At 45.8% G+C, this 18,911-nt stretch overlaps 1 protein-coding gene across 3 annotated transcripts in view; it reads right to left on the minus strand.

The window, feature by feature from the left end:
• Window positions 1-4,926: 4,926 nt before the first annotated feature.
• BLACAT1 (BLACAT1 overlapping LEMD1 locus) overlaps window positions 4,927-18,911 on the minus strand; it is a 184,767-nt gene continuing 170,782 nt past the window's right edge. For all 3 annotated transcript variants that reach the window (XM_069238552.1, XM_069238553.1, XM_069238554.1), the window contains exon 2: window positions 4,927-17,254. In XM_069238552.1, the coding sequence (XP_069094653.1) occupies window positions 17,110-17,211 (102 nt within the window). In that variant the 5' untranslated portion in view covers window positions 17,212-17,254 and the 3' untranslated portion in view covers window positions 4,927-17,109. The remainder of the gene's footprint in view (window positions 17,255-18,911) is intronic.

Here is an 18,911-nt window from a genome sequence, read left to right on the forward strand (position 1 = left end):
GCACACCAGCTAATCTAGATGCCCGTCTCCCTCACTCAGTCCCAGTTTTGGCAGCACGTCTGGTGGGAAAATTAGGTAGGACAGGGAGAAGTGACCACTGCAGCTGGTACCACTCCTAAGTGTCCATAGCTGAAGTGCAGAATCCTCCATCTTGTTTTGGAGGACAGGGATGAATAGGGTTAGGAATGTAGCCCTTTCCCCAAAGGTAGTGGACAGCGGAAGGGTGTAGCCTCCCTCAGAGACAGAAGCCATTGGCTACTGCCCTCTGACCTCAGTAACACCCCTAAAACTAGTATTTAGGAGCATCCCTGAAACTTACTCACCAGATTACTGGCGACTTCAAGAATAAAAAAAAAAGAAGAAGGACTGCCAAGCGGACCACAGCAGAGAATTCTCCAGATGACAACTGGCTTAGTCCGAGCCCTATCGGCCTCTCTGCAGCTTCAAAGACTCCTGCTTCAAAAAGGCAGCATATCCTTCAGGGCCAGTGACCTCTACAAACACCCAAAGGACTGCCTGCCCAGCAGAGGACCAAGAACTCCTGAGTACAGCATCCCTGTCCAGAAGAAATCTCCACAGGGGCTCTAGAACCTCCCTGGATCGCCAAGCCCTGCCCGCTCTGCACCTGACGCCCACGGCCTGAGTCCAGTTGGCCCACTGGTCCAGAGAAGGTCTCCAGAAGACTCTGACCTCAAGTTCATCCTGGGTTGACCCCTCCTGGCCAACACAACGATGCCTGCAGCCTGAATCCGGATGACCCCCTGACTGCGACCGAATCCGATGAAGATTCCTGACGTCCAAAGGTACCCCGTCATCCGCAGCCCCCTGGCTTTGGGGAATCTGACTGATGCTCCAGCAATGTCCAGCGGGCGCCTCTCCATCCTGTCCAGCCTTTGGGTTTCCAGAACCAGCCCTCTCGACCCAGCCTGCAGCATTTTTGTGACCCCCGGGGTTCCCTCATGGAAAAGCATTGGTTGTCTGACACTGTGTTTGCACCCGGCCGCCCCTCTGCCTCTGAGAGTGTGTGTTTGGTGTGAATCTGTGTCTCTCCTGGTGCTGACCAAAACTGCCCAGGCCTGTGTCCTGAAATAGCAGGTACTTACCTGGAATCTGCTTTCCACCAAGCAACCCCAGCCCTCATAGGATGACATTGTAAACCAGAGATCCTCTCACTCACCAAAGACCTCACCACTGCCAAAACCAACCTCCATGACGGACTACATGCCATTGCAAACTGGATGGAGAAGAGCCGCCTCAAACTTAACTCGGAAAAGACAGAGATCCTCATCCTCGGCTCCAACCACTCTGCATGGGATGACTCCTGGTGGAACCGCACCTACACCCACCCCCCACGCACGCAATCTAGGCTTCATCCTGGACTCGTAGCTCACCATGACCGATCAGGTCAACACTGTTTCATCTTTCTGCTCCAACACCCTCCGCATGCTTCGCAAGATCTTCAGATGGATCCCCATTGAAACAAGAAGGTCTGTCACCCACGCCCTCGTCAGCAGCAGACTGGACTACAGCAATGCGCTTTATACAGGAGCCACAGCCAAGCTCCAGCAGAAACTTCAACGCATCCAGAACACCTCAGCACGCCTCATCCTCAACATCCCACCCTGCGACCACATCTCAGCCTACCTCAGAGACCTACACTGGCTTCCAGTCACCAAGAGGATCACCTTTAAACTCCTCATCCACACCCACAAAGCTCTTCCAACATGGGCCCTGCCTACCACAACGAGCGACTCACCTTCCATGCCCCCACCCGCCAGCTCCGCTCCGCCAAGCTTGCCCTCGCTGCCGTCCCTCGCATCCATCGAACTACGGCCGGCAGAAGATCCTTTTCCCACCTCGCCGCCAAGACCTGGAACACGCTCCCCGTCCACCTACGACTGACCCAGGACCTCCTGACCTTCAGGAAACGCCTCAAGACCTGGCTATTCGAGCAGTAGCAGACCCCTCCCACCCCCCTCCCACCCTTTTTCAGCACCTTGAGACCCCAACGGGAGAGTAGCGCGCTTTACAAATGTTTGGTTGATTGATTGATTGATGCCAACTTTGCCCTCTGCACCCAGCCGGCCCTTGCTGGTGGTGACCTTTTGTGGTCAGCTTAAACTTTGACCTGTGGAGATCCTAACCCCCTAAGACTGGATTAGTAAATCGCAAATTTATCTGTTAACTGTGCTAACACTTCCACCCCTAGGACTCTGTTAACTCCTTTGAAAAATTGCACATTCCCAACTTTTGAAATAGCAAAGTGTTACTTACTTGCAAACTGCTTTATCTGCAAAAACCAAACAACTGAACTTTACTGCAACAAAGATCTTCTGGTTCTAGTAATAAAGTAACAAAAATACATTTTTGCTATATGAAGACAATTGGTTTGGAGTTAGTCATTGAGTGTGTGCCTCATTCCCTACTGTGTGTGTACAACAAATGCTTTGCACTACTCTCTGACAAGCCTGACTGCTAGACCCCACTACCACAAAAGAGAGCATTAGTATTATCTACTTTTGCCTCTATTAAGCCTCTGGGGAACCCCATGACTCTATGCTACTATACCTCATTTTGGTTTAGTATATACAGAGCCAGCTTCCTACAGAAGGCAAATGGAAGTGCTTTAGTTATACACAGGGCCACTGTAATTATATGGCAGGAAAAGATGAAATTATGAGGCAGGGTTGACCAAATTATGTGGCAAGAAAAGTCCAGTTATGACTTTATAATGCCAATAGCTCTAACGCAAGCAAATGTGAGACCTATTGCATTGCAAATGCCTGATTTAAACTTTAGCCAGGCTGCACAGCAAAGGCAAGACCTACTGGCTTTGCCATTGCTTGCTTCTTTTGCAGTACACTGTTCAAGCTTGGACATAATGTGTGAAATGTGTTCTTTCAGAGGGTGAGTGCTTGAAAAGGCTGCACAGGCAGGTTGAGCCCCTCTGACTTCTCTTTGCTAAGAAGCAGAAGCCATATTTTTGAATACGTACAAGCACAGTGTGACACTGGAAAAGGGTATTAGTCAAGGCCTTTCAATTTAAAAATAAATAAATATATATAATATACCTTTATTAAGGAACTTTCAGCCAGCTTTCTTCAACCATTGATCTGTTGGTGTGTCATTCACATTTTGATTCCGCCCACTACAGGATACAGCATGGTGCTGGGGTTCAGTCCACTTCAGCCACTGGATAACTTCACTTTGAGTGACTGCATTTGCTCTTTCACAAGGAGCACCTACGCACACAAGATAGTGCTCTTCGGTGCCAGTGTTTTTATGTGTACTTTATTACTCCAGTGTTGCCTTTGTGCTTAGAGCCTGATGAGATAACAGGACCCTTTCTACCAGCTTTCCATGTTGATAACCTGGCACGTTCCAGCTTTAGCAGTTCCTTTCTCCTGCTGATGGTGTTGTAAATTCCTTTTTGAGTGACCCTTTTATTAATTGACTGCTGCTATTTCACAACAAAACAAATTGTGTCCATTTGAAACTGTTCTTCATGAAGTTGTCATTAATTTTTTAGTATGTGTGCAATAAAGTGCATTTCTGACTGCACTCCTGTGTGGCAGGCTGGTATTTATTTTAACTGGGGACTGGAGTTGTAAACCAATTATGACTGTATGTCCCGTTTACGTCTTGCTAGATTGCTTTAAGTGATCTTGTATTTTGTACTTATTTAGACATTTAACGTTATATTACTAAATTTAGATCGATCTATCTATCTATCTATCTATCTATCTATCTATCTATATACTAGCAACTTATCTATCTGGCGGGCTGCCTATCTATACAACACTCTATCTGTCTTTGCAAGCCTCCCTTTTTACCTGTAAAACACTAAAAAATGCATTAGCAAAGAGACTGGCGGTCAACGGAAGATCAATTAGTTTTTTTAGGCCTGATGTTATTCAAGACCTTTTAATTTTACTAAAATTATGTGTGTACTATAGATAGTTATAGAGCTTTCATACAGACTTCATCCATTAGCCTCTTTTGGCATTCACATTTTGCTCCCACCCATTCCAGCATGCATCAGGGGGCAATGAGTCAGTCCCCTTCAGCCACTGGATTGGCTAACTTCACTGTGGGTTACAGTACGCTGGCCTTTCATAATGAGGCCATCCAGGCACAAAGCAGTTCTCTTCGGACATATTGCTATAGTAATGTTTGCTTTTTGCAGATCCAAAAACCTTTTTGTCTTCTACCATTTTTTTAGATTGATGAGGGCCTACCAGCTTACTCAACAATCATCTTTAGCAAAACCCACATCAGAAAAAAAGAATTGCCAAAGCCAAAAGGCTACCAGCCATTGCCCGACCTCTTGACTTTATCAATGCTTGTTTACATCTGGTGTTAGCCAAGAATTTCAGATATTTCTAAAATGATACATATAATATAGTTTTTGAGCTTTCAGAATGTCTATTCATCCATTTATTGAGGCTTCATTCATATTTTTCCACCGCGCATTACAGATACAACGTGGGAGAATTAGGCATCCCACTTTAGTTTGTGGCTAATTCCACTGTCAATGATTCCATTCCAGACATCCGCACATAAAGCCATTTCTTTAATTTACAGGCACTATGTTAGCAATGTTCGCTTTATGAGACCAAAGGATATTTTTGCTTTTAGGCATCTTTTTTATATATTGACGAGGGCCCAGTAGCAAAAACAATAAGGATATTAAAGAAGCAACGACAAAAGGCTGGCAGTGAACTCCTGGCCTATTGACTTTGCGAGTGCGTGTTTCAATGTGCATTGAGAGTTTGGAGCCTGCAGCATAAAGCACAAGGAAAGGCTTCCCTGTGCAATCTTATGAGACATGCAGCAGTCCGCTGGACCCTCAGATAAACCCCAAAGACCACTTATATATATATAGATAGATATACATAGATATATAAATGTATTTATTTCATTTCGAGTCGATATCACAGGAAATACAAAGGGATTTGGTAGAAAAGACAATACATCTCTTTGCACATCCGTTATAGGAAATATGCCTAAACAGTAAGGTTCTAAAAATCAACATTGCAGGTGTGAGAGATGTCGGGTGGTTTCATTGAGAGGATGGAGATGGTCGCATCTTCTTCAATTTACTCCTGTGTGCAGCATCTTATATCCAAGGCAGCGGGGGCCTCCACGCAGAGGAGACGCGACCTGGCTTTTGTCTTCCAGAGGTAGAACCAGACAATTTATTGGGAGCTGCAGGAGAAAACGAACCAACTAAAAATAACTGGTTTCTATGGTTACCGCGGCCGGGGGACTCCTGAGCATCTCCGGCGTCCTTGCCCTTCTATCAGTGAAGAAGACAGTGCAACGAGGAGGGGTTAGAGTGAGGGGAGATGGGGACATGGCAGGGAGAGGAGGTGTAGAAAAAGGGCAGAGAGGCGACCAGCTGGGCATAGGAGCGAGGAGGGGTATGAGTGAGGGAAGATGGGGAAATGGCCAGGGGAGGCGACAAGGTAGACACAGGAGGTTGATAGTGAGGGGGGATTGAGACATGGGGGAGGAAGACGGAGGAGGGGTATCAGTGTGGGGGGAGACGGGGACACGGAGTAGATGTGTCAGAGTGAGGAGAGATCGGAGACTGGCAGGGGGAGCTACAACGAAGACAAAGGAGGGTGAAGAGAGATGCGGACATTAAAGGGAGGGGGGCTACGGAAGATAGAGAAGGAAGGGGGGGGGGTAGCCGGGATATGGCATGGAGTGGCTGTGTCAGAGTTAGAAGAGGGGGAGCCTGGCAAGGAGGGCGATTCAGCTCCAGTTGGCCTCTTGGAACCCCAAAGCCCGGGCGCAATTTTCAGAGGGGTAAACCAGACACCCCACCTGAGGCCCATACTCGGACTCTGCCTCAGGTTTATACAACCTTATCTCAGAGTACCCGCTATAATAATGTCTGTCAAATGCAGACGTCCTTATTTCACCTGTGTGCTAATGGTATAGAAAGCATTCCAAAGGAAGTTGATGTCAGTGTCTGTAGAGATAAGGACATGGCAGGGAGAGGAGGTGAAGAAGATAGTGGAGGGTGGAAGAGTAGGTATGACAGGATGGAAAAAAATAGAGGGTAAGGATGAGAGACGGGAGAGTGTGTGAGCAAGAGGAGAGGAAGAAAGGGGCGAGGTAAGAGAAAAGCTGGTGAAAGGACATGGAGGCATGTCCAGATGGATAAAGGATACCAGATTATGAGAGAGATGAGGGGCACAATGAAGTTGAGAGGGTAAGGTGAGGGGAGAGGCAGGGAGAGCAAACAAGGAAGAAAGAGGTGATCAGAGTGGGAGAAGATGTGCAGGCAAAGATGAAAATGGGGAGAGTTTGGTGTGGCAAAGGATAATATAAAAACAAATGGAAATTGGTGGAAGAGGTATGGCAGTGAGAGAAGTCAAAGATATAGGCCATCAGAAAAAGCAAGCATTGGCAAAACCGTTAGGTCTTGCCTTTGTGGCCTATTGCAATAGCCATGATGCACAGCATTGTCAATGGTGTATGACATGGTTATAGTTAAAAAAAACATAAAATAAAAACTTTTGACCCAGCTGCCTGCGTCATTTTGTAGGCATGCGCACCACTCATGTGCGTTCCTACGAAGTGATGCAGGTATTTTCTTTTTTTACTTTTTAGTTACCAAATTTGAGTTGGATTCATAACTAAAAAGAGAATAAAACTCAAAAAAGTGTTTTTTGAAAAGTAGTGGGTAGAACAGTGGAAGCAACACTGGAAGGGTGGGGGAACGGTGAGGCAACATGGGGAAGGATGGGGATGAATGGTGGAGGCGTCCAAATAACCTGGAAGAGGACCTGAAAGTAACAGATGGCAGGGGGCTGAAGGGGACGTGAAAGCAACTGAGAGAGGGTGGTAGCAAAAGCAACACAGTGTTTGGGGTGGGCAACATGGAGGTATAGATGGGGGAAGCAATGGGCAGAAGAGCACATGGCAAGCGCAATTGGGATGAGAGCGAGGTGGAGAGCAGTCAGGTAGCATAGTGTGACATGATGACTCAAAGACACACACTTTATTAGAGTACTTTACAAAAAAGAAAAAAGTAGTGCTTGAAAAGCAAGCAATGGAAGCAGTGATGGCAGCCAACCAAAGAGATTGTAAAGAGGCAATGCCACTTGGGAGGGACAAAAACAAGATTGACAAGTTGGGACATAAATAAGAAGCCAATCAAGTGATAAGGAAAGCCACCAATAGTATGTAATGGGTAGGCTCTAAGCCCTTCTATGTTCTTGGTAAGCCACAATATGTCCTACAACAGACAGCAAATGTGTCGTGTAATAGTGCTGCCTAAAAAATGAAGCCTTTGAGAGAGTGTGAGGAGAGAAGAACAATAGAGCTGGCTGAGGAATGGGGATTTAGGAAAAAGGTATGAGGGATAAAAAAAAAGAGGGGCTGTTGGAAGGTAAGAGGAGAAACACAGAGAGAGGACCCAGGAAAATACGAGAGAGAGAGAGGAGAAAAGTAGCAAAGAAAAGGATGCAGGGGAGGATGGAGACATAGAAGATTGGACCGTGGGTCATGAAAGGAAGGTGTACAAGGGCCATGTTAAAGAGGCGCGTAGAGAGGCAGAAGAGGCCAGGATCTGGGAAGAGTGACCAGAGTCCAGAAGTGGGAGAAAGCAAGTTCGATAGAGGTGCAAGAGAAAGACATAACAATGAGAGAGAGAGAAGACAGAGAGAGAGATTGTGATGAAGGATAGCGGCATGAGGGCTCAAAGAAAATAAGGGGCACAGGAACTAGCACGGGAACGAGTGGCAATGGACTGGATTGATAAATACTGTCCTGGTGGAGGCAAAGGAGAAGCAGAGCAGGGCGGAAAGGAACCCTAGAGAAATGAGGGGGCAACTAAGTAAATGAAACGCAACGAATTTAGAATCTTTGAAGAAAAGTGGGGACGTACGAGAAGGAAGAGTGAAAAGTAGTGTGCTAGAAACAGGCAGAGGAGGAGTCAGACCAACGGAGGCCTTCAGAATGTAAGCTCTAAAAAGGCAAGACCGGAAAGATGAGGCAAAGGTGAAAGCAGAGGGGGGGGGTGCTGACATGGATCGGTCTACGGAGAAAGTGGAAGCATTGTAGCTTGGCTGGTACGTTTAAAAGTAAGAGACAGCCTGTTCTTCAGTTGCCCTGGCTTTTTGGGACGCACCTTTCAATGTGACCCTCAGGACAGACCCCTGTTTCAGATTTATGACAAGTGTTGGTACTGTCCTACGCCTTACTGAGCTGCAGGATCCACTGTTGATGTTTGGAAGGGACGTAATTGTAACTTCCTGATAGTGCCAGATGTGTGAAGGATGTCATGCCAGACCTCTACTTCATGTCTAGCCTCCAGCTGACTCCTCCCACAATCGGCATTCTGTAGTGCCTCCCGTTTTTATCTCCACATGCGGTTGGATGGCGGAGACGAGGTATTGGTGTCCCCGTGCACATAACTGGCCCATTTAGGGGCCGGAAGTGGACTTTTAATGTAACTGGCGAACCTCAACTGCATGGACGTCATTTAGGGATCGTCAGGGGTCGCAACTGCGACCCCTGGCACTACCTCTGCGACCCCTGACCCCATTGGTGGCACAATCAGTGCCAGAAACCCTGGGGCAGCTCGTCCTTACGGACGTTCTTGTGGATCCACTTTCTTGTTTTCAATAAGTTCTGTTAATTACACTAATAGTGAATAATATAAAATATTATTCACAATTAGTGTAATATAAAATGGAGTACAGTTAGCTGGACTATGACCGTCCTCGGTAGCTGTGGTAAGGAAAAAACTCTTTCAAATGGTATGTTGTGTGCATGCTTGCGGGTGAGAGTGTAAAAGAGAGTGTGTGTGTAAGAGTGAATGTGTGCATGTGTAAGTATGTGAATGAAAGATGAAATGGCGTGTGATGTCACTTCCGCTACCCCTGGCATTTCAGTGAATTGACGTTCATGTACAACCCTCCAGGAGCGCACCTAGGCAGTCTCGTGCTCTGCTCGCGCAGATGGACCAGCGGTACCCGTTCCTGTCCTCACAACCTTGTCTCTGTTTCTGTGGAACGTCTGCGGCCTGTAGAGTGGAAGGCTGGCTTCCAGAGGCCTGGCATTTGGCTCACTGAACCTTAGCTGTACCGGCCTCCTACAGGAACCGGCCTGTCTTTTGACACACAATATCCTGGGCAGCTCGGCTGCCATCCCCGCTCCCAGTGCAGCCACTTCGGAAAGTTACCTGTGGGAAGAGGACAGACAGCGCTTTGTTGTCACTGGCTCAGCCTGTGTCACTGGAGCTTCTGGGAACCTGCAGTGTCGGTGACGAGGGAACAAGGGGCCTCTGTGCAGAAGGGGCTGGCTGACGATGGAGGTACTTCAGCAGTGTACCCCCCAGTACCTGCCTCGCCCCCACCCAGACACCGCATTCTGTGTCTGTCACTATGGTCTGTTTCGGGGCACCCACTCTGGCTATCGCTCCATGATGGTGGGGGCACCACCGAGCTTTTCACGTTGTCGTCAGGGTTATTTCCGATATGCAATGATGTGATTATGTTACTGCCTCTTAGAGACCCTCTTGTCTCCCATAAAACCCCGGCCAGGTTCCCAAACTCTGTGGCTGGTGGATAAGGGAGTGTAGCGGGTCGACTCCTTCCACACAGCCTGCACAAGGCCATCTTTTTAAATCCGAGCTGAATGCCGCCCAGCAGGACGCTGAACTTTGCACGTAGTACATTTGTTGGGCTGTTTGTGCTCTGGTATCTTCTTTGTGGAGACAACAAACTCTGAAATTATTTATTTAAACCACTGACTGCTAAATAAAAGCAAAAACAATGTATACCTAGGCTCCTTCCTTGCAAACCCGATAGAACAGGTATCTTCCTACTTTTTGAAGTGACAAACAGACCCTGAGACAGATTCAAAGTGCTGAGAGTGCGGTTTGAGTCCAGGATGGATTGCACTGCACCCAAATCAGTGCAGTGGCTTATATTTAATAACTGGAAGATTTATCTGAGGCAGAGCTGGACCACATGAAATGACTGGATCTGCTGGAGCAGAGAGTGGCCTGTCCGGAGACCTCCCAATTTCCTTAAAGGCTGACATGATTACTTACAAACTCACTAACCCTGTATGTGGGGAGAACATGGCTGTCACACATTGTCCATTCGAAAAAGGGATTTAAAGCTTACACAAATCGACTTTGTCCGTATGGATGTTTCTAAGCCTTGCATTCCGTCCTCGGCTCTTGTCTGTCGATGTTGGCTCAAACACTTACATTGTGGAGATATTCGAGAAGGCAGTCATCTTGAGCATGCTTTCCTGAGCAAACTGCCCTTGCAATGGTATCCCTCCCTTCTAGGCAGAGATGGGTGGTTGATGTATGTAAAGTTTTCAAGTGACAATAACAATCCACAGTAGTGCTGAGGGCCTTCCTGAAGGTCACCATACCTTGCTGTCCCCAGAAGCAGAAGAGGTCAGGATCTAGGAAGAGTGATCAGAGTCCAAAAATGGAAGTGAGCAAGTTCAATAAAGGTGCAAGAGAAAGAGATAACAATGAGAGAGAGGGAGAGAGAGAGAGAGCTTGATTGTGATGAAGGATAGAGGGATGAGGGCTCAAAGAAAATAAGGGGCACGGGAACTAGCACGGGAATGAGTGGCAATGGACTGGAATGATAAATACTGTCAAAGAAACTGAGGGGCATAGGACAATAGGACAGAAAGGTATCTTCCTAATTTTTGCAGTGACAACCAGACCCTGAGACAGATTCAAAGTGCTTATAGTGCGGTCTGACTCCAGGATGGATTGCTTAAATCCTGTAGAAGTGCTTTGGATATGTAGTCGTTAGGTCGATTAGTCCAAATTCATTTCTTTTTAGGAACTAAATGGATGTGTAGGCATGTCTGGATGTATGAAGATGTGCACAAATGCATAGCTAACCTAAAGGATCACTATCCCATTTGTAGGGCACGACCTGTACTTTGACAGCTGGATGTTTAAAATCTCTTTATCCATTCACATGCGAGGGATTCCTGAACTACTCAGACAAACCATCTACAATATATTGTTACATCAGGGGGTTGCAACAGTGGCTCTACCAGGGCCTGCTTTGCAATCTGTTTCTCCATATAAAGAGTAATTTCCCTCGAAATGTGTAAAACACCAAATGTAGTACCTAAGACACACTTACAACTTTGTTTTAAGTAGAAGCGTCAGCTATCTTTGCAGTCCTCTTGCTGTTTTGATAGAAAATGCACCATTTGAAGTCCTAGAGAATGTGATATTTGGCGTCACAGAGACTGATATCTCCTGTCACAGAAAATGTGATCTTTAGTGTAGCTTCGACTGGGACGTGATGTTCTAGATAGAGCATATGACATTCAGTGTCATAGAGAATGTGACGTGATGTCACAGGGAATATGCCAGTTGATATTGCAATAGATAATTCAACATGTATGACATAAAGAATACAGTATTCGAGTTAACAGAGAATGTGATATTTGAGCTCATGGAAAATATGACATTTGATGCAACAGAGGCTGACATTTGATTAGAAAGATTGCAACATTTTCATATTAGAGAATGAGGCATTTGATGTCAGAGAGTACAATATCTGATGCAACAGAGAATGCAGCAATTGGATGTACTAAAGAAGCTAACAGTGCAACAGCGAGTACTGCATTTGGTGCAATAGAGAATGCATTATTTCTTGCAGTAGAAACTGTGGCATTTGATTTCAGAGAAGGCAACATTTGATGTTACAGGATACAACATTTGATCTGAAATAAGGCAACGTTTGATATGATGGGTAACACGACGTTTGCTGCAACCAAGAATGCAACTGTTGATGTCATAGAGAGATGAAACCTTTGATTTATTAGTGTGGAAATGTGTATTCACTGATGCAGTCACATGATCTAATATTGTAATAATGTATCACCTGAAGTATCCCTATCTCCCTGTGTATATTGCATGCATGCTGTCTGACCAACTGGACATCCAATGTGTGAATTACTCTGGCACCCCTCCTTAGCGACAAGACTGCACTACGCAAAACTAAATAAAGATAAACCTAGTGATGTACGATCCCGTGGCATCACAGCAGTCAGTTACATGAGAGCAGAGGACTGACAGTTATGTTCATGCTCATTTCTGCATGGCTGAAAGCACTCTTTAGCTCACCTTCGCACCTACGTGGCCTTATGGGGATAACTAAACCTGAATATCAGATCTAGTGATCCAATCCAGACCATCTTGTGTGACCTTCTCAATGAATTGTGAAGTCACAAAGAGTTCCTCTCCAGATTGGTCAAACACAAAGGCCAGCTTATCATTGGGTGGAGTCTACAGCTGCAGGAATGTTTCTGGAAGTTTGCCGTACTATCCCAGTTGACTTCTCTCCCTTCCAATGCAGGCAGCTGACGGAAAGAGGAATACGATCAACAAGACACAGGTGAAGGTCCCCAGTTGCATGAATCTTCTATGACAGCATGCCTAACTATTATCCTGCTTGAGGTTGTGTTGACGACAGAAGAATTCTAGATGGTAATGGTATCTCAGCATAACTTCTTGGTGGGCCATCAGTGTTTGATCTTTCACGCAAACCTGAGATTTTACAGTCAAGCATATTATGTGGGCAGAATGATGGGCAGTAAGCCTGGTGACGTTTCTGGTGTTGTAGTATGATTTCAGGTGCTTAATGGCTGGTGTACAACTTGTCAATTTGGGGTCCTGGTACAAGGATGCCAGAGATTGTCACCCCCAGCTGGAGGAGGTCTATTGATTATGTCCCGGTGTACATGTGTCTGCAAGCGATATACTCAAGTTCTCTGCAGTTCATAAGAAGGCTTCCTTAGCGTTTTTTGAGTTTCATCAGGAGGTTTCATCTTCCACCTAAACAATCTCGGAGAGCATTCTGCATTGGTGTCTCTCCTTTTTGCTTCAAGGCGTGCATGACATTAGAAGCATTAGAACAGGTAAAGTGCAGTGCAGGCATCCGAACCTAACATCATCTCACCCTGTCTACCGTCTTATTGTCTGTCTATTAGCGCTGTGTGCGTGGGGCAGTGGAACAATGACTGGGGCGCGGACAGGAAAGCCAGGACAGTAGCGCTCGAGAAATAAAGAGGGTGGCTGTGCCTTCTATGTCACAGTCTGCTGAACATTCCGGAACAATGCTCTAAATTTTAATATACATTGCCTAACAGATACGTTTTCGAAGGTGGAAGAAATGGAGCAGGCTTTTTAGAGAAAAAAGACCAAAGTGGCACGGAAAGCAGGCATTGTCCTTACATCAGTTCTTGCAGCATTGTGTCAATTTTTAAGAGTTTTTGGCCAGACATTCCCTTACATTCCCTGTCTTTCAGAGTGGTTTGATCAGGTGGTGAAGGCATTAACTGTGGCACGGGTCCGAGTTCTAATCCCTTCCCTCCCCCACTCCCGTTTATCTGCGGGACTATTGTCTTTCTGCACCTCAGAGGAATTGTTGGTAACCAGCACCTGCCGGTGGAAGGCGTGAGGCCCACGGCCTGATTGGATCATTATACTGAGCTCTGAAAACTTGAATTGAATTACAAATTGTCTTTTTGATGGTTATTGGGCACATAGCGTGGATATATCACTTATAAATTCAGGGAAAGTAGGAAAAGGCAAGTCCCCCAGGCTTGGCTGATTATCAGAGCGCATAGCCTAGTTTAATATTTTTCAGAGAAAAATAGGCCAAATGAGTCTAAAATTAGAAGTCCTCCTCTGGGCTCTGTGACTATTTGTGTAGGTGTATTCGTGTTCCTGGATTTTCGTTAAAACCCCAACTCCCACTGTAAACTAATATTTTTCTGTTTGTGTCAAAGAAAACCCTAGTCTCAGACTCCTGACATTAGCGAATTGGAAACCTACTGGCAAATTCCTGGTAAGACCCTGTTCATTAGAGGCCTGGTCACAGATGCCTGGCATGGCAGAGGTCAGGAGAGCCTTGATGGCGGACCACGGATATTATATACAGGTCAACAGAGACCTGGTGTTAGAACCCTGGCGCCCCGTTTGAGTCCTGATGTCAGCCTCCTGATGCTGTATTGCTCAGAAGAGGTGTGGTGATAAGCCCATGATAAGCTCTTGTTGGGAGCCTGGCTGGTGGCAACGTCCTGATCCTTCAGTGTTCTATAGAGGCCTGGTGGCTGACCCCTGACATGCCCCTGTCGCAGCCTCCTGACCACTCACTGCACAATAGAGTCCATATTGTTGACCCCTCACTTGGCCTTGTTCCAGGCTTCTGACCCCGCACCATTTAAAAAAGGCCTGGTGGCAGATACACAACATTGCCTTGTTTAGGGGCATGTTTCAGCCTCCTGAATCTGCAGTGTTTAAAAGAGGCCTAATGGCAGGTAGACGTCATTGCCTTGTTCCTGCGTCCTGAACCTGCAGTGTTCAAAGTCATTGATAGGCAGTGACAACAGGAGGCTGGAAAGACTTTTCTAAGTGCCTGACATTGTCCTTTACAATGGCGCATGTATCTGCCTGGACTGGCATTCTGAATGCCTTTAGCTACAGAGCTGGGAGAAGATTGTAATTGCCATTATAAGGTAGAGGATCTGCAGTCTTAGTAGCTGACGTCACTCAGGGGACACGTATGGGGGTCATCAGGGACAAGGTCAGTTCTATTTGCACATCGCCACAACCACATGTCTCTGCGTTGGGCTCTGCAGAGAAGGGGACCTCTCTAGTAGAGAGAGAGGGAGTTTGGATCTCCACACACATAAAGATTGGCGGAAGTTGCATCTTCCATCACTTCTGACTTTGGCTACTCAATGGAGATCATGGAAGGTCTACACACACACGTTATTAGCTCCTCTCTATTTTTTGAAGTCAACCCCCAGAGGTTTCTTCCTCCTTCTCTAAAGTGCACTTGGGAAAAGCTCAACTGGTTGTTTAAAACAGACACATTCAATGTATGTTTTTTATTAGTCCATTGAGTGTATGTTTTCGATTAGTCCATTGAGCACATTTAGATTTCTGGAGTCAGGCACCTGGAGGATGGTGCCAAGGGAATAAATATGTCTGCGAGGGGCATTGAGGAGCACCTTTGGTCTAGTCTGTCAGAGCTCTCCTTAGGCTTTGGCGAGACCCCAACAGCCCAATCTCCTTTTGTCACTGTCCTCAATCTGAGATTTGCTTGGCCATGTCCCACCTCTTTCATCCCTCCAAGTGAACCAACCTTTTGAAACATGTCTCACTTTCCATCAAGACTTGTTCACCTTCTAGTCTGTCTTAACACTTTATAGTACCACTCTTTGAAATGAACCAGATCGTCAACCTTTTCCAAAAATGTCTGACTTTTTCAGATGTGGGTGAGATATAACCGACTGTAAAAATATAATTTATACAAAAAGCTTTCTCCAGTCTAAAAATATTCTCCGCTCCAGTATCTCCCACCACAATCAGGGACACAGAGAGATTTGTCTGATCAGATCTTCCATAGCCGCCTTCACTGTAGTATGAAAAATGACTCTTAAGGTATACTGCTGACAATATCTCTCTGCAGTCTCAGGGCTTTTTTTGCAACCGGTGTCACTATTGCATCTAGAAAATTGTGACAAAAGGGCATGATGGAGCCCAACCCTGTTGAAGTAATTCCTGCTATTGGGACACACCATGACAGAGAACATCTCGTCACAGTTCCAGCCTGTTTCTCCCATTGAATGTTCTCTTCACAATCTAAGCCTGTCTCTGCCAGTGGAAACAGTTCCTGTTGATACAAGTCAGATTGTAGAAGAACACTGTAGCTCAGAATTCTGTTTACTATGTCTTGCAAACCTTTGACTTGCTGTCGTTTTGAATTGTGATGTTCTACATATCAGTAATTGTTTCCAGAGGGATGGGCAGTTTGGTGTCGTGGAGAAATATCCTCATCACGTAATGTTGTAATGTTCTTTCAGACTGATTCTAATATCTTTTTTCAACAAATATCTAACTGCTTTTTGGTGTGTTTATTTTTGGCACTACTGATTCTAATTGTATCCTTCATGCTTACAAACATCCTATCTCTTTCATCTGAAAGAACACCACACCAACGTTTTAAGTAGTTTGTGGAAAGGGTTATGGTGTGACCATGAAATATAAGGAATAAAGTACCCCCTGCTGTACATTGTAAGGATATTAAAAGTCAACTTTAAGCTCAATGACCTTACGAAGGAACTCAGCCTTCGGCCTCCTTCCTCTACATGGTCACATAACTCCTTGGTGAATTGCAATATCCTTATAGTGTACAGCAGGAGGAACTTCATCCCATACATTAGGTACTTAAGTTTTTGATATTTTTCCATTTAGATATAATGGCTTAAATATAACGCATTTTTAAATTTTGTCTTGTACACCATAAAAGGTTTCCCTCATAAGCCCATCACTGCAGAGACTTTCAAGTATCTAACACATAATGAAACAATTTGCTTTTCACAAGGACAATTTAATTTTTTTCAAGTGTGTCCATGTAGGAGGATGAAAAAGAAGGAATTATGTTTTAGGGCTCTAGCTGAAAGATTGAACTCATTTATGGTAAATGGTCACAACACACTACAGCTAGTACCCCTGATGTGTGTGGTGAGTAACACAGCCTCTGGGGAGAACTTAGTTTCAGCACAGTGCCCCAAAAGCATTTACCCTTTTGTTTTTACCAACCCTCGCCTCAATGGACTTTTGATTTAAGCAGCTGCCCAGGCCAGGACTGTTTTAAATCTCCTACTGTTCTGCAAAAGTAAGATACTGTAATTCAGTGTGACCTCAGAACTGGACACATGATCATTGGTGTGCCCTCTAGAATTGAATGCAGTATTCCCCAATGAGACCTCTAGACATGGCTGCAATATCTGAGATGTGGCCTTTAGAACTGGGTATCATACAGTAGCTGATACTCATAAGGAGCTCACTGTATTTCCACCATTTTAAGACGTCTCTAAAACCCCTCTCTCCTTTCTCCACTCACCCTAGGCACTTATTCATATGAAGGCTGTTACTAGACAGGCCACATTGAGGGCCCTCACCCCTGTAGTAGAAGCAAGTGTTGTAAAGGGTCATCCATGGTGCTAGCTAAGGTTAGAATATGCATGGTGGGAGATGGTGGCCCTAAATTCAAGTCTCTGGTCAGCGGCCTCTCCCAGTCATACTGATGTCTCCTGCTCCCCACTGGGCTCTTCCTTTTTCCTCTTCATCCTGCAGAAGCCATGGAGTCCACAGAAGCAGGCAAAGGTGAACTGTGGCATCGCCTAGGGCAGCTGATCCTCCCTCTGTTTCATCCGGAGACACCTATAAAGAGAAGAAAGGCAGACAAAGAGTTACACGAGTGACTGGTGAAGGCTACAGGCCACGTGACTGTGCGTGATTACGTATGTGGAAAGGGGAGTTTCTAGGCTTTTGGGGCCCGTCTGTCTTTGGGGAACCTTATTTGCAATCTTGTTCCATCCCTCCATGCCTGCCCAGTGATCAGCGCTTACACAACTGCTCTTCTGCATCTGTGCGGATTCTTCAATGTGTACTGGCACAGTTCCAAGAACAAAGCTGGGTCCTATTTTTCCATTCTCTTCAAGACAGTCTTCCCACCTGTGTTCACAGCACTCACCTCACGAACAATGAATGATCCTAGATCTGCCGACATCCAAAGAAGGGCTCCTTCATTTTACCACCCCAGGCCCCGTTGACTTGTTCGACCCTGCCCTAGTTCCTTTCGACATCTTACTCTCGAGAGTGGTGATTAATGATCACCCCATAAGACCCATACACTGAGTCAGACAAACGGGCAAGTGTCTCCTCAGATTTATGTGCTTTCGCAGAAGAGCAAGGGATAACGCTCTCGCGTTCCATTATAATGTCACAATGTTGTATGCCATGTTTCATGAACGCCCCCCCCACAAATACTAAAACACAATATCCAAGAAACCTCAGCGTTTATACAATTGAAACATAATTCGAAGAAAGAAAGTCCAAGTCTCTTGCGGCAACTGAATATGTCTGGTGTGCAAACTCCCACTCACCCTCACTAGACACTGCAAGAACAACAAAAGACAAGCATTTACAATGCAACGGGTCTCGCGTTTGCTCATGTTAGAGCTGATCGCGTTGTAAACTCCTAACCCGACTTTTCACCTATTGGGCAAAAGTGCATTTATGTACATAACCCGAAAAAGTGAAATTAACTATGTAAAGCGCTCGACTTCTGCCAAGCAAGATCGCGCTCGTAAATTAGAGAAAAAGAAGTCCACGAGCCCGATAGAAAACAGCGAGCCTCGCATGTTTTCTGTACTTGGTTGCTGCGCTCGAGGAGGGCTAGCCATCGGAAAAGGCATGACGTATGCGTGCCTTCGACTAATGAAAGCAAGCAGATTTTATTAGGCAAGCCCACGAACCAATAAAAAACACTGACGTGAAGTTGACAGGGCTCCGAGCCCTTTTCTAAATACTAAAGCGTCTCGCTGCTATACGCATGCGCAAGCGCATGCAACGCAGGCTCGACCCTAAAAAACACCATCCAGCCTAAATCCATATTCCAGAGAGTCCAAAACACTCTACTCAAAAATCTCACAAAACACTGTTTGAAATTAGCAGATTTAACACATATCCTTCCAGTCCTCTAGTGGTCAGCACACCCAATGACTAATTTTTCGTTATTATTTGGGGAGAAAATCAAAAAGATAGAACTCCATCCACCCCCTTTCCCCCTCCTCCATCCCCTCTACCCACTCCCAAACAGTGACCATGGTCCTGGAGCGCCAGCGAAGAAACCTCCTGTGCGGTTATCTTTCAGGAAGAAACAGCACCAGTTTCTCATCTCACATTCTCAACCTGATTCCGGCATGCTTCCTAAGGACATGGGAACCTCCATTCCCTCATACTGACAAGCTGATCAACAAATCCACAAGACAAAGAAAGATCCCTGATGGTTCAAAATTAGGTCGAGCAACCCTTC

This window comes from Pleurodeles waltl, chromosome 6, assembly GCF_031143425.1.
Source record: "Pleurodeles waltl isolate 20211129_DDA chromosome 6, aPleWal1.hap1.20221129, whole genome shotgun sequence".
In the NCBI taxonomy this organism is placed as follows: Eukaryota; Metazoa; Chordata; class Amphibia; order Caudata; family Salamandridae; genus Pleurodeles; species Pleurodeles waltl.